Genomic DNA, 21,346 nt, shown 5'->3' with positions numbered 1-21,346 from the left:
GCCAAACACTCCATTTTAAGTTTCCGAGGGCTGCAACCCAAGGAACTCGCTGAAAACACGAGGTACCTCTGGCTGCCACAGCACCGGCCGCCGCCGCCGCCGCACCCTGCTTGCTCCCGCATTGAGGACGGAGCCCCGAGATAGGTGGGCTCGCAGTGATCACACGGGACAGACGCTCCAACTATAATTAAAGGGCGAGGCGATGCTTTGGTTCCAGTACACGTCAAGGCCTATTTTGGCCCAGACCCACCGACAAGGGCCACCTCTTGCAAGCAAGGCGCTCCCAAGTGGGTCCAGGGAACTGTGGCTGCATCTCCCAAGATGATTCTTCGGCACAAGCCCCGCCACCCATCGCTTGCCACCAGCAGGAGAGACAAGTGTGGAGGAATCCAAAATTACTTGAGACCCACAACTTTCTTTTTCTCTTCCAACCCAAAGCCTCCTCTCCACGTCTCAAATTTTAAGGGGGGGTGGGTGGTGGTGGTGGTAAGGACTAGTGGAAGAATCTCAGTTTTAATTTAGGAGGGGGAGGGGGAGGAAGAGGGATGTTTAATAATGTGGCTGCGGTGTACCCGTGTAGGGTGAAACGGAACCAGATGCGGCAGCTACATCTGGAAATGGGGGGTTGGGTAGGGGAGAAAAAACGCCGTCGAAATGCTTTGCAAATGAGTTAATAGCTTCTAGGCCCAGAAAGAGAGAACTAACTCCTCCTGCACTCCCAAGGTGTCCTGCTGCTTCACTGGGGGTAAATGTCTATTACAAACCCCACTATTAAAAAAAAAAAAGAGTCAGTAAATTCCTCCAAAAATATGGGTACTCGCCTGTCTCATCCTGCCGGCGACACCACTGGAGGAGGCGCGGGAAGCACGGAGAGGGGGTCTGGGCCAGAGAAGCAACAAGCGGGCAGCGGAGGGCTCCGCACCGGACCAGCCCTCCTCCTCCCTTCCCCCACTTCCCAGAACGATCCGGACCCCGCGGGGCCCCCTCCCCTTCTCCAGATCCCTTCCAAAGTCCTCTAGGTCTAAGACTTAAACAGAACATGACCACCACCACCACCACCCCTCGGAAAGGGGGAGATCTTTGCTCGTTCTCCCGCTAAAGCCGATTCAGCCATTTGGTGACGACACCTCCTTCAAACCTATTCCAAGACAAGCTGACTTTCCCCGCCACTTCCTTTCCTCCATCAAGCCCCCAACCCAGACCCCAGACCTGCCCGGACGTGGAAAAACACTTGAAAAAGATCCCAGATGTGGGGTGGTGCGCTCAAAAGCCACCACCGGCTGAATCGGGGTGAATCCTCATAAGAGGACCAAAAGAGATGGAGTGTACACACACACACACGTACACACACACACACACACACACACACACACCCACACACACACACACACACACACACACACACACTCCACCTCGCAGTTCACTCCCGCCCTCCTCCCCAGTCCGGGAACCCACGGCCTCCGCCGCCTTTTCCCCCCGCCCCGGGCCGGGAGGGTCGGAGTCAGGACTTGGAGCGTTGCCAGCTGCCTCGCCAGCTCCGGAGCGCGAGTTGGCGGAAAAGTTGGGCAGCGGGCAGCAGCCGCGGGCCCCCGCGCGCGGGGAGGGGGCGCAGAGCGGCGACGCTGGCCGAGGGAGGAGGGACAGGGGCGCCGGGGAGGGAGTGGAGCTGGGGAGGAGGGGGGGGGGATCGGAGGAGGGAGGCGCGGGCTGCGGCGGGCTAAGCGCGGGGGGCCGCTCGGGACGCCCAGCCAGCCGGCTCTGCGGACGCCGGCGACTCTTACCTCACTTGGCGCTGCGGTCCCGCCTCTGGAGAGCTCGCCGTGGCGCGGCGGGTGTCTGTGTCTTGCGCTCCAGCCGGTCGTCTCCGGGCTCCGTTCAGGTCCTGGCGGGGTCGCGGGAGCTCCGCGGCCGAGGCACGACTCCCGGCGGCACTCGGAGCCCGGCGCCTCCAGCCCGGGCGGGAACAATGGAGCCGAAGCTGGTGCCCCGGAGGCGGGGCGGGGGGGGGGAGGGCTCGGGTCCGCCGCCGGGGGGTCCCCCAGATCGTGCGCCCCCCGCTCTCCAGAACGCGGCGGCGGCGGCGGCTCCTCACGCTTCTGGCAGCCCGGGTTCCATCGCCCCTTCCGGGGGGGGGGGGGGCACGGCGTGCAAGTGACTGCAGCACTGGTGTGGTGCGCCCCTGGGACCGGAGAAAAGTCCTCCGGCTCCGCTGCTTTTCCAGCTGCGGGCGCGCGCTCGCGGCCGGGAAAGGCGAGGTCGCCGCAATGCGCTAAGCACAGGGTCCGTCCAGTCCGGACGTTGCGGCCCAGCTCCCTGCGCAGCCCGGATCCTCGGCACGCAGCGACTGCACCGGCGTCCCGGCTCCGGTTCGGCGCCACCCGCTGCCGAGGGCCCCGCAACGGTACCCGCAGGAGCGCTCCGAGCGCTGTGCGCCGGCGAGGCGCGAGGGCTCGCTCTCTCACTCCCACCCGGCGCTAGTCCCACCTCCTCCTCCTCCCCCTACAGATGCCTGCTGGGCCTTGTAGTTCCCAAGCCCCAGCCCGGGAGAAACCCGGAGCCGGGCAGAGCTGCTTTACAGTTTGGTCTGGCTTGAGTATCGCCTGGAGGGCAGGGCGCCGGAATTTCAGGCCATGAATAAAGAAATTTGGGGATGGGAGTATGTGTGTGGGGTGAGTAGGGGGGAAGGGACGGGGGACTGGCACTCTTAGTCTTGAAGCTGTACTTGGCAACTCGGTCTTCCGTTATCCGTGTGCCTTGGGGAATGAGTTTGGTGCTCTAAATCTCAGTTTTCCATCTGTAAAAGGGAGATAACAATATACATAAACTGGAGGTAGAAATAGGACCCTCACATGGCTCACAATAAATACAAGTTGTTTTTATTGATGGATGAGTCGGTCTTCCCCCTCAGACCCTTTCCTTGGATCTCAACTTTCCCCAGCCACATAATTTAGGTTTTGTGGTTCACTCTGGAATGGACCCTGCAAATTCTACTGTGCCGTTCTTGGTAGCCTCAGAAATCAACAGCTTTCAATGAATGCTCAGGAAGCAAGCAAGAAATGAGTGGTGTAGGAAAGGAGGGGTTTTGTTTGTTTTGTTCTTGTTTTTTGTTTTTTTGCTGAGGAATTAACCAGAGCCAACCCAGAGACCCTACAGTGTGCTACTATGGCCCTCAATGAAAATGGCTGAAATGCCCTTCCTACCAGATCCATCCACAGAGCGGTTAATCTGTAGTTCTTTAATCCAGTGGGCATGAATCCTGTTGGGGATGTTGAAAAATATAATACTTGGTCCGGCTTGCACATGCGGAATCGTGATATCCCCATGAAGCAAGCTAAGAATTGTAAGACAGTTGGTAGGGTCTTTACCTGACCTGCAGGAACTCAGTTTCCAGCACCGAATATGCCAAAAGTGAAGTTGCACACCAGCCGTCCTAGTCCTGGGAAGGTGGAGGATCAGAGGCTCAAGGTCGTCCTTGGCTGTATAGGGAGTGAGAAGACAGCCTGTGCCGGAGACCCTGTCTCAAACAAAAGGGAAAAATGGACTGGGGTGCAGCTTGATTGGGAGACAGAGTTTTGATTCCAGCACACCCTAAACCCGAGTGGGTGGTAGAAGCCCGTGGACTTGTTGCATAGCAATGAGGGGTCAGGGAGGAGGGACTCTGCAAATTTTCCTAAGGGTTCATGTTGACCGCAGTGTGTCATCTCGTTCGGGGGACCACTGGAAGGGTGGGAAGTCCGCCACACTGTGAAGAATTCTTCCACCACTCAAAGACTTTGGACATGTCGTGCATCTGATAAAAATCAAGTCAGAGGTGTCCCTATGGGTCTCCCCCATGAGAGTCAGACTGAGTAATGAGTGTCAGTGCACCAAAAGGGTGACGCAAATCAAAAGCCACTGTGAGAAGAACTGTTCCCTCGGGAACCCATCAACAGAGCGAGAGCGGTGACAGATGGAATACCAAACTCTGTCTATTCCCTCCGCATTGGACAGTTTTCTATGTGACCACCAGGTGACAAAATAGTAAGTTATATGATATTATATCACATTTATGTCCAGTGGAGGAGGGTGGAGGGGAAGAAGGGCTGGAGTTTATTGATGTATTGACTTTCAGGGTTTTGTTGTTGTTGTTTGTTTTGGTTATTTTGAGAGGTAGTCTTATGCTGTAGCCCAGGACAGCCTGAAACTCACTCACTATGTAGCCTCAAACTCAATGCAATCGTCCAACCTTTGCCTCCACCATGCTTAACAAAGCTGGATGGTTAGTTCAGTGGTAGGTCCTGTGCTTAGCTTATACAACCACCTGGGTTCAAACTGGGGGAGAGGGAGGCTCAGAGAGAATACGTTTACTGAGTGCCTAGAAAGTAAACATTCGGTAAGTACTTTCTGAGCAAATGAATAATCAAAAACTAAATAAAAGGCAGAAACGACAGCCAATATTTAAGGGTTATTACCCCTATAAGCATATCTGGGCACTGTTCAGTCCCTCAGCTCCTAGTCAGGCCCCATTTATCCTCTCACAGAAGCTGCCCAACAGCCTTCTCTGCCACCCCAGGCACCTGGAGATGCTGCTGCCCCCTGCTCTATCTACTGATTTAACGTAAGTTTTGCTAGTTTTCTTCCTGCTTGGTTGTTTCTCTCCAGCAAGCTTCTAAACTGTCCTGGGGCAGTGTTTTCAACAGCGCATCTCACCTCTCTCAAGAGATTTTTCTTGAGATATGTACAACTGTTGTTTGGGGCCTGGCTGCATGTGAGAAACTTACCAGAGGAAGATACCTACCACTTGAGGTAATGATAGGGAAGGTGAGTCACCGAAATGCAGACCTAAGAGCCAACCCATCCTTCCGCCTTGTTCCTATGGACAGTGTGTTGCACTTCATTTCAGTAGTTCTTCTGATAAAGATCTCTATTCACTTAGACGAGATCTTACTATGACTTCTACACCAACCTCCCCCAAAGCAGGGATTCAGGACTGCACCACCAAGTCCCTTCTAAAACAAGGGGTTTTTAATACAGCCTTGGGCTGGGGGTTTGGCTCAGTGACATGCTTGCCTGGGAGAGTTCAGGCTCGCTAGGCTCTCTCTCCTCTCTCTCTCTCTCTCTCTCTCTCTCTCTCTGTCTCTCTCTGTCTCTCTCTCTCTCTCTCTCTCTCTGTCTCTCTCCTCTGTGTTTTATATAATTAAATTTATTAAAAAATATTATAATAATTTTATAATCCAGTCCTTTTAATTTTGATTTCTTTTGGAACATCTGAAGAGCATGTAGAAGCTAGAAGTTGGAAAATATGCCCTTGCTGTAACCAGAAAAAAAAAAAAAGATCCATGTGCCTATTGGGTGTTGAGGTGCAGAGTTTGGCACCGTTAATGCGATTCCTCTATAGATTTAGGGGAACGGGAATCAAAATGAGTAGTCAACTTGCTAGCTGTCTGTCGGTCCACCTGCTCTCCCGGAAACAGCTAGAGAGGCTGGACTGGAAGGTGACAGGCCCCGAGGAGGCAGTCGTGTCCCCAGATCCAGCCAGGGCGGCTGCTTTTCCCCCTGAAGCGTTGCTCGGGGGGGGGGGGGGGGGGGGGGCCTGCGACACTCCCGCCCACGACACTCCCGCCCGGCTCTTTGCAGAGCCGCAGACCCTGGCAGGACCCGACTGCTGCTCAGGGACGCCACAGGCCACAGGGTGGGGCAACCGCGGCGGCGGCCCCAGGCCTGCACGGAGGGCGAGGGCGCCTGGCAGTTGTCTCTTTACCGGGAAACGTAATCTTCCCTCCGAGATAACAAAGAGCTGGGAGGGTCAGGAAGGGTTGGTAGGCCCCTCGCCTGGCCAGTAGGTCGGCAGAGGGGGAGACAAAGGCCCTTGCGCTCTAGGACCAGAGATAACCAGGGGGCCTGCTGCCTCTGGGGTCTGTGGGAGGAGGGGGGTGGGTGCGGAATACAAGTGGGGAGCTCTCCCCAAAGCCCCGGCTGCCTTCTTTGTTTTGGAACACCGCTGCAGATCCCACCCCCCACCCCCCCTGCGGTTCTAGCAGGGAGGCAGGAATTCTACAGCAGGGCACTCTCTCGGAGCTCTTAACTCGGAAATCAAGCGTGCCCGCTGGGGCCGAGCAACCAACCCCTCCTGCTCCGGCCATCGGTCCTTCCTGGTTGGGAGAGAAGAAGCAGAGGCTCCAGGTCCCCGTGTAATTCCCCTCCTCGCCCCCGCCCCAGCCCAGCCCGCTGGAGTCCTTGGAAGGCTGGGAACCGGCCAGGCTAGCTGGGACAGCCATGGCAGGAGGAGATGCCAGAGCTGGGGACCGCCTTGGCCTTCCGTTAAAGTGGCTGGTTCACAAGTCCTGGGGAGGCCCTGGCCTTCTGTAAAGTGGCCGGTTCACAGGCCCTAGATAGCAGGTGGGCCGCTTGTGCCTTTTGCCCCAGGCTCCTGGAGTTAGGGACAGCAGCCAGCTACCATCTGGCCGCCATTTGGTGACCCCTGGCTGTTCCTAGCGCAGCATCAGTGAGTGAATGAAGCGGGTGGTGGGGGGGGGAGTGCCTTGTTTGGCATGATGTTTTTGTAAATAACTTTCGGTTCGTTTTATATGCTGAGAGTGGGAAAAGGAGCTGCCACATTCATTTCTCTGAGGCCCGAGGAGGGACATTGGTGTGTCAGGCTCTGCTGGGCACAGCCTCTTAAGAGAACAGATTAGGAAAGGCGATGCCTGAACCTTGAAAGATAATAGACACCGATCGAGCACCCAGACTTGCCTGGAATGGTGGAGGCTATCAGGCCCAGAGATACATGGAAGGATGGGTTAGGGCGACATTGGGTCAGTTTTGAGTGTCGGTTCCGAATCTGCCATTCCCTTCTGCAAGTGTGATTGTGGCCAATTTCCTTCTGTTCGTTCGTTCTCCGATGGTACCTTGAAGATTCCAAGAGCAATTCTTAATATTATTGAAAGGATTAAATGAGATACTACAACAATGCATCTGGGCATGATGCCTAAGACATTGTAGGTGCAGCATAAATACCGGCCATTGTTATGACGTTGGACCAGGAACTTTCTTTCAGCCCAGGCCATCTCTTTTGCAGCCTAGTTTCTAGCTTCTGTATGGTTTTACTATCCCCTCTATACCTCTCTGCCTGCTTGAAATTCCTTCCTCTAAGACCAGCTTCAGAAAAGGATATTTTCCACTCTTACTCCCCTTCTTTTTGGCACCCCAAGATAAGCAGCCCCGCTTTGTTAGGGGTCTTGCTGTGACACAAGAAGAAAACAGAAACATGTATGGAAAAACAAATCTGAAGAACCTTGGTCTCTGGTCTAACTCTCCAAGTCCCTTCAGGACGCCAGCTGAAGGGCCGAGTTGGTCTTTTGCCCTGTGTTTTCCTTCAGGACACTCTGAAGTTTCCCTTCCTCCAGCTCACAAACCTTTCCCAGCTAAAGCCAACAATTCATCTAAGGCTGGGAGACACGAGAGATGACAGAGCAAACACTTTGCATTTCTGAGAAGCCCCAGGTGTGGGTAGGTGGAGGTGGGGGTGTTTCTAAGGCTTCTGCTCTTCCTAGGGACAAAGATCAAAGATTCAGGGTTAGACAGAGACCCTTGGGGATTGAACTTTGAAGTGGATTCCATCCAAGTTGCAAACGATTTCTGCTAGGTGGGTAAGAACTTTTGGTGATATCGGGAGAGGTTGAGCTAAAAAAAAAAAAAAAAAAAAGGCAATGGAGCTGAAGATAACAGTAGAGTGGTTATCTAGCATGCACTAGCCGTGGGTTCGATCCCCAGCATTACATAAACAGGGGATCCCCAACACCAAGTACATGGAGCATGCTTGTAATCCAACACTCAGGACATAGAGGAGGGAGGTCAGTAGTCCTGGGTCATCCTCCTGCCTGGGTGAGTTTGAGGCCAGCATGATGCCCTGTCTTTAAAGGGGTGAGGGACAAAAGAAAGAAAAAGAAAACAAAGCATCTGGCCCCAATAATCTTTTCGGTGAGATTATCACATACTAATAAAGGACGACAGAAGAGGGTGTTGGATCCCTTGGATCTAGACTTTCAGGCAGTTGTGAGCTGCCTGGCAGGGGTGCTGGGAACAGAACTTGAATTCTCGGGAGGAGGGTGCCCAGTTTTGAAATTACGGAAGTACATGATTTATTTTATCAAGTTCCCTGTGGACTAGTTAGATGATGAGAATGTACATTGTATCCAATGCTTTTTCACTCACAAACAATGCTGTGACAGCTGTTATTGTATACGTAGAATTCACATTGTCATGGGTCTCTAAGGGAATTCAGTTTCACCTTCTCATGAATACCAAACTCTGTAGGCACCAAAAATCCAAGGATGCTGGAGTGCCTTATATAAAATGGATACTATTTGCATATAACACATGAACTCCTTCCCATATACTTCAAATCACCTCTAGATTACTTATAATTCTTCTTTTGTTTGTTCTGTTTTTTGAGACAGGGTTTCTCTGTGTAGCCCTGACTGTCCTGGAACTCTCTCTGTAGACCAGGCTGGCCTCAAACTCAAAGAGATCCGCCTGCCTCTGCCTCCCAAGTGCTGGGATTAAAGGCGTGCGCCACCACCACTCAGCTACTGATACTTCTTAATATAATGTAAATGCTATGTAGATATTGTTATACTATATTGTTTAGGGAATAATGGAGAGAAAAAAAACTTGTGAATGTTCAGTAGACACAATCTAAAAAAAATATTTTTGCATTCTAGGCTGAACCTATGAATGCTGAACCCTTAGATATGGAAAATCAACACATTGGTTCATCTAGAATATCTAGAAAGAAACTCACAACACTGATGGACTCAGTGACGGGTGGATCAGTGGGAGCAAAGAGGCTTGGGGATTTAGCTCAGTGGTAGAGCCCTTGCCTAGCAAGCACAAGGCCCTGGGTTCGGTCCTCAGCTCCAGAAAAAAAAAAAAAAAAGACTACGTCCTTTAGAACTTGAAATGTTTACTTTGGGAGCCAGTGATACTGCTTAGCAGGTAAAGATACCAGCTGCTGTGCTTGATGACTTAAGTCTAAGCCCAGGCCCCACATGATAGAAGCAATTAACTCCTGCATGCTGTCCTCTGACCTCCGGAAGTATGCTGTGCACGCTGACTAGTTTTGTGTCAGCTTGACACAAGCTCCACGAGTCATTTTGGAAGAGGGAACCTCCATTGAGAAAATCCTCCACCAGCGTGGCCTGTAGGCTGTGGTGTCTTTTCTTGATTGATGACTGATGGAGGGCCCAGCTCACCGTGGGTAGTGCTGCCTGCCCCTGGGCTGGTGGTCCTCTGTGCTATAAGAAAGCAGGCAGAGCAAGCCATGGGGAGCAAGCCTGTTACCTGGAAGTATAAGCTGAAATAAACCCTTTTCTTCCCAAGTTATTTATGATCATGCTTTTTTATTGCATCAATAAAAACCCTAATTACAATACTGTGGTACACATGTGCCTGTATGCTGCATAGGCATATCACACACACACACACACACACACACACACACACACACACACACACACACAATTTTAAGAGTTGAAGAGATGGTTCAGTGGCTAAGTGCATTTGTTGCTCTTGGAGAAGATCTGGGTTCAATGCCTGGTACCCACATGATGGCTGACAACTCTTCATAACTCTAGATCCAAGAGACCTAGATGACTCCTTCTGATCTCCAAGGTCACCAAGTACACATCTGGTACACATACATGCTTGAAGGCAAAACACACACATAAAATAAATAAATCTAAAAGGAAACAAAATAAAATGTAATTTTAAACAACTTAAAGAAAATTTTACTATATACCTGCAATTTCTCCCTAACCAATTATTTCTTCCCCCTGTTCTATTGATACAAAAAGATGGTGATCTGTTAACTAAACTGCTTTGTAGCAGGCTTTCTTGAATCACCAACCAGCTCCAAAATCAAGATATGGAGACCTGAGTTGTAAATGCTCGGCCTTAGCTTATGCTTGTCCCACTATCTCTTACAACTTATTTTAACCTGTTTCTCTTCATCTATGTTTTGCCTCAGGGTTTTTTACCTTTCATTCTATATGTCCTTCTCCATGTGTGGCTGGCTGACAGGCCCTGGGGCATCTCCCTTTCTTTCTCTGTCAATCTCTTTTCTTCTCTCTGGAGCCTAGATTCCTCCTCCTCCTTATTCTCTCTGCCTGCCAGCCCGGCCTATCCCTCTACTGCCTAGCTATTGGCCATTCAGCTTTTTATTAGACCAATCAGGTGCCTTAGGCAGACAAGGCAACACATCTTTATACTGTTAAACAAATGCAGCATAAACAAATGTAGCACACCTTTACATAGTTAAAGTAATATTCTGCAACAATTACTAATAATAGTTATCTTTGGGGGGTGTGACAACTTCTTTTTTTAATGTACTGTATTTATTTATTTTGGATTTTTGAGACAGGGTTTCCCTGCATATCCGTGGCTGTCCTGGAACTCTGTAGACCAGGCTGGCCTTAAACTCAAATATTCACCTGCCTCTGCCAGAGTGCTGGGATTAAAGGTGTACATAACCACCATCTGGCCTCTTTATTATTTTTAATTTTAATTTAATTAAAAAAATTTTTTTAAGGCAGAATCTCACTGTGCAGCCCTGGCTGCCCTGGAATTTATAATCACATAAAAGAGCCAGGCTCGATGGGCGGTGGTGGCACACATCTTTAATCCCAGCATTCAGGAGGCAGAGGCAGGTGGATCTCTGTGAGTGTGAGGCCAGCCTGGTCTACCGAGCGAGTTCCAGGACAGCCAAGGCTACACAGAGAAACCCTGTCTCGAAAAACAAAAGAAAGCCAGGCTCAGAAAGCTGTCTTACAGTCCTTGTGCTGGGAAGGTAGATAACTGGAGGGTTCCTGGTCTAAATGGCCTTGAAATACAGGTTCAGTGAGAAGCCTTTCCGTGAAAAATATGGGGAGAGTTACTGAGGAGGACATTAACCTTGGCCTCTGAATATGCATGTGCACACACACCCATGCACACACAACTGCAAGCACTCATGTGGATATACACAAGCATACACCTACACATTTACACGATAAACAAAGTAAAACAAAACCCCTAAATCTACGTTCAATGGAGTCCTGGCTAGTTTTATGTCCACTTGACATATGCTAGAGTCATCTGAAAGGAGGGAACCTCAGTTGAGAAAATGCCTCCATAAGATTCAGCTGTAGGGCATTTTCTTAATTAGTGATTGATGGGGGAGGGCCCAGCCCATGGTGGGTTCTATAAGAAAGGGTCCTGGGTTCTATAAGAAAGCTGACTGAGCAAGCCATGATGAGCAAGTTCGGAAGCAGCACCCCTCTATGGCCTCTGCATCAGCTCCTGCCTCCAGGTTCCTTCCTTGTTTGAGTTCCTGTCCTGAATTTCTTCAATGATGGATATATGATGTGGAAGTGTAAGCCAGATAAACCCTTTCCTCCCCGGTTTGCTTTTAGTCATGGTGTTTCGTCACAGCGACAGAAACCCTAAAACAAGTTGGTACCAGCATAGTGGGGTGTTGCTGTGACAGACCTGACCATGTTTTTTGGGGGAGGATTGTGGAAGGACTTTGGAACTTTGGGCTAGAAAAACCATTGAGTGTTGAGAGTTCAGCGAGCTGTTCTGTAGGAGCTTGGAAGATAAAAATGTTGAGAGCAGTACAGACAATGGAGGCCTGGCTTATGAAGTTTCAGAGGAAAGTAAAGACTCTACCTGGCCATTTGTGTGAAGAATCTGTGGTTCTGGTCAGCTGGGGCTGAAGAATCGGCAGTGATGAACAAGAGACCAGACCCACTAAAGCAAAACCTTTGCTATCCTGGGACAGTGGATGTTGGTCTGCTGGAGCTGAGAAATTAGCGGTGATTAAGAAGAGAACCGCATCCCTGAGATGGAATTTTCTGGGAAGTGTTTTCTCAGAGGCAGCACAGAGAAGCTGTGTTCCAGAGGTGGTCAAAGTTGTACCTTTGTGCTGGAAGCTGAACTTGGTAGTGTAAGAGTCACCCAGGTGGTGCAGGTTTTGAAGGCATGAAGAGGTCACGGAGAACAGCTGAGGCTTGGCACCATGAGAGGTCAGGAGAGGCCATGGGTGAAGGCAGAGCCAGAGTAGCAGTCGAAGCCCCAGGATGGAAGGGGTCACAGAGAAAAGTTGAGACTGCCCCATCAAGAGAGCCCAGGAGAGGCTATTAGTGAAAGTACAGCACAGTTGCAGCAGAAGATCCTAGCATTTTGGAGATGCCGGGACCATGGGGTGACCACCCCTCACCCCAACAGTAGAGTGGAGCCAGTTGGAGCTTAGAAAAGAAGCTATGTGTGCTGTGATGGTGTATTCGGAGAAGTGACCCCTCCCCCCACACACACACGTCCCCTGTGGAGGAGCCCTGAGGATTGTGAGTGAATCCCAGATAATTGGACATTGAGTTATTTGCATAATTGGAGTTTGGTTTTGCTTTGATCTGATTGTTACGGTGCCCTGGTTGTTCATCTTGAAGTAAGAAAACATTTAACTTATTTTTTATTTTACAGAAGCCCACAGTTGAAAGAGTGCATTTTAAAATCTTAGGTTTTAAACAAGATTTTGAATTTTTTTGTTTGTTTTTTGAGACAGGGTTTCTCTGTGTAGCCCTGGCTGTCCTGGAACTCACTCTGTAGACCAGGCTGGCCTTGAACTCAGAGGTCCACCTGCCTCTGCCTCCCGAGTGCTGAGATTAAAGGTGTGTGTCACCACCGCTGGCTGAGACTTTGGATTTTTAAGAGACTGGATTTTAAAGTGAATTTGCAAAGACTGTGGGTCTTTTTAAGTTTGCAAAATGTTTTATATTGTGATGTTGATGTTAATGTGTGATCTTGGAGATAAACAAGAAAGGAAAGGTTATGGCTTCATAACGATATGCTTATATGTCAAGCCAACACGAGGTCAATTGTTCTGGCTAGTTTTATGTCAACTGAAAGGAGGGAACCTCAGTTGAGAAAATGTCTCCATAAGACCCAGCTGTAGGGCATTTTCTTAATTAGTGATTGATGGGGGAGGACCCAGCCCCAGCCCAGTGTGGGTGATGCCATCCCTGGGCTAGTGGTCCTGGGTTCTATAAGAAAGCAGGCTGACAAGCTCCTGCCTCCAGGTTCCTGCCCTGTTGGAGTTCCTGTCTTGACTTCCTTCAGTGATGGACTATGATGTGGAAGTGTAAGCCAAGTTAAACCCTTTCCTCCCCAGTTTGCTTTTTGGTCATGGTGTTTCACCACTGCAGTAAAAACCCCAACTAAGATAAATGGTATGGTCTTTAGGCAAGAAGAGAAATCATGAAAAGTGACCTGCTAGATGGGTGTCCATTTGGGTAGCAACAATCCTAAATAACCCCTTACTTGAAGGGAAAGAGATTGTAAACCACCTGGCCATCTCTGGGAGAGAACTCAGTCAGTCCCTCTTCAAGGGTAGCACTTACCTGCCGAGTCATCTTTCCAGCCCTGTTTGTGATTTACATCTTCAAATTCTGTGACTTGGACTCCTGTGGAGGAGTAATCCAGCCATTCTTTATCTTCCTCCTTACGCAGTACAGATTTCTGTGGGTGGCAGAAAAATATTGTTGTCGGAAAATTTGGTATTTGAGTGGTCAGCTTCTAACCTCTTGAGAATATGGTTGGTGGAGTTTATTTCTCTTCTACATTGAAATTGTCCCTATTGGCGTGTTCCTTTACGTCTATTTCATTTTGGGCTTCATTAGTATCTTCAATGTCCCCCCCCCCCCGCCCCCCGCTGTGGGCTGGTCGCCTGCTATGACTGGAGTGGAATTTCTTTTCAATGATTTGGACTCAGACTCTGCAATGATGCTGTAGAGGCTGGGAGGAGAGAGAAGGGGAAGAGAAGGGGCTGGCAGTTCCTGGCTTCTTTCTGCATGTACCTCCTTCCTGTGCTGGAGCCTGTGGGGGGTGTGTGTGTGTGTGTGTGTGTGTGTGTGTGTGTGTGTGTGTGTGTGGTGGTGTGTGTGTGTGGGGTGTGTGTGTGTGTGTGGGGTGTGTGTGTGGGGTGTGTGTGTGGGGGGGGGTGTGTGTGTGTGTGTGGGGTGTGTGTGTGTGGGGTGTGTGTGTGTGGGGGGGTGTGGGGTGTGTGTGGGGTGTGTGTGGGGTGTGTGTGTGTGGGGTGTGTGTGTGTGGGGTGTGTGTGTGGGGGGTGTGTGTGTGTGGGGGGGTGTGTGGGGGGTGTGTGTGGGGGGTGTGTGTGTGGGGTGTGTGTGGAGGGGTGTGTGTGGAGGGGTGTGTGTGGAGGGGTGTGTGTGGAGGGGTGTGTGTGGAGGGGTGTGTGGAGGGGTGTGTGTGGGGGTGTGTGTGTGGGGGTGTGTGTGGGGGGGGGTGTGTGGGGGGGTGTGTGTGGGGGGGTGTGTGTGGGGTGTGTGTGTGTGGTGTGTGTGTGTGGGGTGTGGGGACTGTGGGGGGGTGGGTGTGGGTGTGTGTGTGTGTATGTGTTTTGAGGCTAATAGCTGACATTGCTCACTATGAGCTGGCAGCACACTGAAGTGCCCTTCCCCAACTTACCTCATTTAAACCCCGCGGCGATGAGCCGGGTACTATTAGCAACGCCTGTTTCACAGGCGAGAAGACTGAGGCTCCCAGAGGCTAACCGATACAAGGTAAGGCATAGAAGCAAGCCTCCACATCCAAACAGGCTGACAGCAAAGCCTTCCCCACAGGAGAAGAGGCTGCTCTCCATTAACATGACTACAGAGGGGATTTAAAACTGCTCTTGGAAACTTCAGTTATTATGTAAAAGTTTCAACTAGGCAAAAGGAATCGTGAATGGCTGAGCGTATGTTAAAGGGAACTTGGTAATAACCAACTTGAATCCATGCCAGCTCTGTCCTGTCAGATCCAGTGAGACAGGGTGTGTTTGTTGAGGATTACACAAGTTTGTGCAACCAAGCACGTGAGTGTTGAGGAGGGGACCAGTAGGGTAATAAAAAAAAAAAAAATAATGTTGGGGCTGGAGAGACGGCTCAGAGGTTAAAAGCACTGGCTGCTCTTCTGAGGACCCAGGTTCAGTTCCCAGCACCCACATGGCAGCTCACAACTGTCTGTAACTCCAGTTCCAGAGGACCTGACACCCTCACACAGACATGCCAGCAAAACACCAATGCCATAAAATAAATTAAAAAAAAAATGTTGAGGGGCTGAGAAGGTGGCTCAGGGGATAGAGAGTTCAGATCCCTAGAATTCACATATACTGAGTAGGTGTCGTGGCCCACCTGTAATCCCCGTGGGAGCAGAGAGAGAGGGGATCCCAGGAGTCCACCAGAGTTGGCTCTGAGTTCAGTTAAGAGACCCTGCCTCAGAATAAGGTGAAGAGCAATCCAATACTAGCACCATCAGACTTCAAGCCTGCTTCAGATCTACACACACACACAGAGACATACACTGTGTATAAGCACCTCCACACATGTGAACACACACTTTCATACATGCATACATATCATACGGACACATGCAAAACAAAAACAAACCAACAACAATAAAAAACCCAGCCCACTGGTATCTGACACCTATGGGTTGGGATCTGTGCCCCTTACCCAGGTTTCAGGGTCACCCCAACTGCTCAAATTCAGCTGGTCTCCCTGGAGGTGCCGGTCAGTTCATGTGAGGCAGGGCCAGGGAAAGTATGGCTGGCATTTTTAAGGAGACTCACCCAGCCAGTGCAGAAAATGTATTTTAAGAAACCATATCTCTGTTATGAATAGGCCCAGGGAGAATTGAGATGGAAAAATTCTTCCGAATCAAGTATGCTTTCTGCTATGTATGTTTCAATTTTATTTTTGTCTCTCCCCCCCACCCCACATACACACCCTTCACCTGCATTTAATTCCATCTACTTTGGTCTTCCAAAGTTTTGGGTCCAGGGGTAAGAGGCGGTATTCAGGCTCAAGAAAGAGCTTTGCAGGACATGGTGTCTGTCACCAGCACTCAGGAGGCAGGCCGACCTCTGAGTTTGAGGCCAGCTTGGTCTATGTGGTAGACTCCAGCCAGCCAAGCTACACAAGGAGACCAGGTCTCAACAAATGATTTTGTCCATTTCACCATCCATTTGGCCTTATCGGAAGCTGTGTTTGAACTGTTTCCTTCTGTGAGACACCAAGAAGCTAGGGTAGTTGGAACCTCTCACCTAGTAGCCCCCCTTACCTTCCTAGGAGCAGAATGTGAGTCACTACTTGCCCACTTTAGCGTTGAACTGAACACCTCGACCAAAACCAAGGTGGTTTTGTTTGTTTGCTTTTTTGACACAGAATCTCACTATGTAGCCCTGGCTATCCTGTAACTCTGTAGACCAGGCCGGTCTCAAACTCACAGAGATCCTCCTGCCTCTGTCTCCTGAGTGCTGGGATTGAAGACATGCACCACCACATGCAGTGAAGATTTATTTTTAATGTTTAAATTGCAGCTGGAGCTACAAGTGGTTGTGAATCATCTGATGTGGGTCCTGGGAACCCATGAGTCCTCTACAAGAGCAAGCAGTGTGTACTTTCAACCATGGAGCCATCTCTCCGGCCCTTTAGTGCAGTCAATGTCATATAAAACAATAAGTGAAGCCGGCGGTGGTGGCACACGCCTTTAATCCCAGCACTCGGGAGGCAGGTGCAGGCGGATCTCTGTGAGTTCGAGGCCAGCCTGGTCTACAGCGTGAGATCCAGGAAAGGCGCAAAGCTACACAGAGAAACCCTGTCTCAAAAAACAAAAACAAAACAAAAAGTGAACTAGCTAGCGCAGAACATTTTAAATACGGAAGTGAAGAAAGAATCCATACAGTCCAGGAAGACAAGTGCCCAACACGTCCTTCTCTGTGTGTGGGTCACTGAGCCCGGCCCATGTTTCCACCAGGAGGGCCACCTCCTCTCCAGCAGCAGGCTAGAGCTCAGCAAGCAAATCCAGTCTTCACGGCTTGATGGAGACTCGGGGTAGACTGACTGAGGCAGCTAACTCTGCGGTTTCTTCTCTCCAGCATTTCCACTGAAGCCCCGGGAAGGGAGCCAGGACATTCGATGATGTTTGTTTCTATAGATACCTTGCTCGCTCTTTTCTTTCAGATCGGATTATCATGTGTTGGCGGCAGCAAAGGAGAGTTCTGATGACAAGTAGAGAATTGGTAGGGAACACACCGTAAAATAAATACTCACACAATCTCACCCAGGCAGCAAGCTGCCTCTGCCCCAGGCCCTGGAAGTTTCTGCTTCAGGTATAGCCATTTGTTTTTAACTCCCGAGCCCCTTGGAAAAAAAAAAAAAAAAAACCAAATGAGACTTTCACTGGCCTTAATCAAAACACAGAATTACCCAAGACCAGCACTTGTTTTACTGGCCTGCCTGTATTCCCCTGCAGACTAGAAAAGCATTGTTTGGCCCAGCACACACAGGGTGGTTGCTGTATCTTCCTCCTCCTGTCACTTGGGCAAGTTGAACAGTGGGTCACTTTTCCTCAACTGTAAAATAGGAGGTCCCCGACCCACGGTTATTTGACTCAGTGAGATCTCAGCTCCGCAGCGGTGTAAAAGTCGGATGTGTTATGTAGCAATCATACATTGAATTTGCAATTTTTGCTTTTTTGAGACAGGGTCTCACTATGTAGCCTTGGCTGGCCTGGAACTCAGAGATCGGTCTTTCTTTGCCTCCAGAGTGCTGGGATTAGAGGTGTGTACCACTGGGCTGGGCCTCTGATTATTTGGCTCGGGCTAGTGATGTGCAGTGTGGTACTGGGTGGCCACAGCAACCGGAGTCCCTCGTCACCCCCATACTGTGCCCTGCTGTGCAGTGTGGCTAAGATGGATGCTTGGTAGATAAAGGTACCTTTGTTGCATTTTCAGCTTATGGTGTCCTCAGCCTAGGATGGGTTTGCCTCATCGTAGGGGGCTGAGCAGCTATCGAGGGGTGTGAGGATACACAAAACTACTTGTCTACAGGCCTTTGCGTGGTACCCGACATGACAGGGCTCAGTAGCCACACGCAGCCTTTACAGAGCTACCGTACAAGGTTCTAGAAACCGAAATGGGAAAGAGAATGAGCAAGTAAGGAGAAGAAACAGACCACTGGTCTCCATTTCTTTCTCTCTCTCTCTCTCTCTCTCTCTCTCTCTCTCTCTCTCTCTCTCTCTCTCTTTCTTTTCAAGCAAGCCAGGCAAGTACTCTATCCCTAGCATAGTTGTTAATGAATGCTGTAGGGGCTGGGTATTTCAGTGGCTATGCACGAGGTATCCTGGGCTCAACCTCAGAAACCTAAATAGTAAAGGATGCAAGGCTAAAGGTTATGGACTATCCCCAGGGTTCCTGATCCCGGCTCCTGTCCCGGGGCCTGCCTCTCCCCTGTAGGGCAGACAATGCTGCCCATCCGCTTGTCTTCAGAAAGTTCCCTTCTCTAGAGACTCTGTCAGAGAGCTAAGGAGCAGGCTCAGTACTTTAACTGCATTTTGTAAAGCACAGGGCTCCTCAATCCCTTGCTGATCCACTCTGAGTCCTACAGGATGTGGGTGGGGCATGCAGACTGAAGGGTAATACGATGAAGAAAAGCGGCCTCTGCCCAACCGTGGAGCTTCTCACAGACCCACTTGCATCCAAAGCCAGTCTAAGCCTGGGATGTGGTGGTTGGGTACCCCCTAAACACACCCCCGTGCTTCCAACCGCTGCAAATCTGGTGGGAACCGGAAGACAGATGACCTTTGCCCTGTGCATCTTCTAAAGCAGACCTCTGCGATCCTTCCTCATGACAGGCAGAAAAAAAGCAACTTTTGGCCCAGTTCTAGGGAATTTCAGAGTAAACTGGGCGTCGGGCGTGGTGGTGGGGGTGTGGCAGCAGGATGTACAGTCGACTTGCCTCACGTGTGCTTTTCTTTTCTTTCCTTTTTTTTGGGGTTTTTCAGGACAGGGTTTCTCTATGTAGCTTTGCGCCTTTTCCTGGAACTCACTTGGTAGCCCAGGCTGGCCTCGAACTCACAGAGATCCTCCTGGCTCTGCCTCCCGAGTGCTGGGATTAAAGGCAATAAGACTTGCAGACTGCACCATCCATACTCCAGCAGCAGGGAAAGCATGATTGAAAAGCAGCTATTTGGGGTGGGACAGCTGGAGAGGGAGAGACAGTCCATGAGGGAAGGAGGGCTTGCTGAGATATGAGCTGCAAGGATGGGCTAATATAATGGTATAATATAAGAAAAAGGTGATTCTGTATGGAAGGAGGAAACAGATCAAAGGGAGACAAGAGAATGCATGTAGATGAATGGCCGGTGCCTAGAGTTGGGTAGGTGGTTGCTGCAAGGCTCTGTTGCTATTGGAAGAAAGCTCCTTACTTGGAGCCTCTGGGTGGGGTCATTGTGGGATTCCAGAGGGGACTCAATAGAGCCTGTCACAGAGACTATATTGTCTCCAGACAGCAGTCCCCTAGATAGTCTCCCAGCACCCCGTGCAGCCTCTGCTATCCCTCTGTAGCCAGGGTTCCTAGTGCTAGCTACACGGAGGACTGTTCCCCACGTTTTCTGTGAACACGATGACACTTCCAGGGATGAGTGTCCACTCCCTCCCAGCTGTTCGGATGCTAAATTCCAGAGCCTGGAATTTAATAGGCCTTCTTGAGGTGGGGCCGATTAAAACTGCAAATCCATCTATTTCAGTTGGTATAGAAAGTAGCCTCAGAGTCCAGGCCTGACATTCACACAGGCTAATTGAAAAGTTGTTCATAGCTGGGCAGTGGTGGCGCACGCCTTTAATCCCAACACTTGGGAGGCAGAGGCAGGCAGACGTCTGAGTTCGAGGCCAGCCTGGTCTGCAAAGTGAGTTCTAGGACAACTAGGACTATTACACAGAGAAACCCTGTCTCAAAAAGTAAAAAAATAAAAGAAATAAAAATAAAGAGAAAGAAAAAGGTTGTTCATAGTAAGGCATGGGTATCTTTCAGGGATGAAGGAAGGTAGGGGATCTCTCGGTTTTAAGCCTGCAGCCCCAGGCAGGACCTTCAGGGTAGTACTCGGGCTGCAGGAGAATATTGAAGTCTTCATTAGAGAAATTCTGACTTGCACTGCAGGGGCCACAGAGCAACACTCCCTCCTCCTAGTATGGCCCATGCTCTGTTCTAGGCTTTAAGGCCCAGGGGTGTTGCCTATGCATTCTCATGGTATAGAGAAACACCAAGAGGGAATATCATCAGATTCAGATTGTAGAACATGGGCTGGAGAGACGGGCTTGTCAGTGATGAAGAGTACTGTCTGCTCTTCCAGAGGACCTGGGTTCAATTCCCAGAACCCACATGGTGGCTCATAACTGTCTGTAACCAGGCATGCAAGTAGTGCACAGACACACGTGCAGACAAAACACCCATACACATAAAATACATACATACATACATGGTGGTGCACGCCTTCGATTCCAACACTCAGGAGGCAGAGACAGGTGGATATCGATGAGTTTGAGGGCAGCACGGTCTATATAGTTACTTCCAGGACAGTCTCTATGTAGAGAGATGTTGTAGGATAATTGTTTTTTTTTTTTTTTTTTTTTTTTTTTTTAAAGAGATTTATTTATTTATTATGTGTACAACATTCTGCCTCCATGTATGCCTGCATGCCAGGAGAGGGCACCAGATCTCGTTACAAATGGTTGTGAGCCACCATGTGGTTGCTGGGAATTGAACTCAGGACCTCTGGAAGAACAGCCAGTGTTCTTAACCTCTGAGCCATCTCTCCAGCCCCGGATAATTGTTTTGTACACTGTGAAGATGTCTTTGCCAAGGCGCCTTCTGATTGGTTTAATAAAGAGCTGAATGGCCAATAGCTAGGCAGGAGAGAATAGATGGACTTCTAGGGAAAGAGGAACTCGGGATGAATCTAGGCATGAGAGAGACCAGCAAGATGCAGATGGAGCTGTGCTGTGGGATGGTCTGTATGTCAAATGTGTTGCTGATTGGTCAGTAAATAAATCACTGATTGGTCCGTGGCCAGGCAGGAAGTATAGGCGGGACAAGGAGGAGAATAGAGCTGGGAGTGGAAGGCTGAGTGGGAGACACTGCCAGCCGCCATCAGGAAAAGGAAGATGTAAAGTACCGGTAAGCCACAAGCCACGTGGCAAGGTATAGATTAATAGAAATGGATTAATTTAAGCTGTAAGAACAGTTAACAAGAAGCCTGCCACGGCCATACAGTTTGAAACCAATATAAGTGTCTCTGTTTACTTGATCGGGTTTGAGCGGCTTGGGACTGGCGGGTGAGAGAGATTTGTCCTGACTGTGGGCCAGGCAGGAAAACTCTAGCAACAAATGGCGCCCAACGTGGGGCAAGAGTTTCCACCTAAAACCTGAGAAAAAAGATTCTAAAACGGAGCTAAAAACAGTTCCTAATTGTTTCTCTCAAATGAGCGGCCGCT

At 50.0% G+C, this 21,346-nt stretch overlaps 1 protein-coding gene across 8 annotated transcripts in view; it reads right to left on the bottom strand.

Annotated features, from left to right (window-relative positions):
- The window catches only part of Fgfr1 (fibroblast growth factor receptor 1), a 58,228-nt gene extending 56,174 nt beyond the window's left edge, over positions 1-2,054 (bottom strand). For 6 of the 8 annotated variants that reach the window (XM_052751869.1, XM_052751870.1, XM_052751871.1 and 3 more), the window contains exon 1: positions 67-181. In XM_052751869.1, the coding sequence (XP_052607829.1) occupies positions 67-122 (56 nt within the window). In that variant the 5' untranslated portion in view covers positions 123-181. Of the gene's footprint in view, positions 1-66; positions 227-1,781 lie in introns of those variants that run through there. The other 2 variants (XM_052751876.1, XM_052751875.1) reach the window with 2 other exon arrangements.
- Positions 2,055-21,346: the final 19,292 nt, after the last annotated feature.

The sequence above is a fragment of the Peromyscus californicus genome, unplaced genomic scaffold (assembly GCF_007827085.1).
Source record: "Peromyscus californicus insignis strain IS unplaced genomic scaffold, ASM782708v3 Scaffold_23__1_contigs__length_62951481, whole genome shotgun sequence".
Classification (NCBI taxonomy): Eukaryota; Metazoa; Chordata; class Mammalia; order Rodentia; family Cricetidae; genus Peromyscus; species Peromyscus californicus.
Note: the sequence above shows the minus strand (reverse complement) of the source record. Positions and strands in the feature narration are given on the sequence as shown.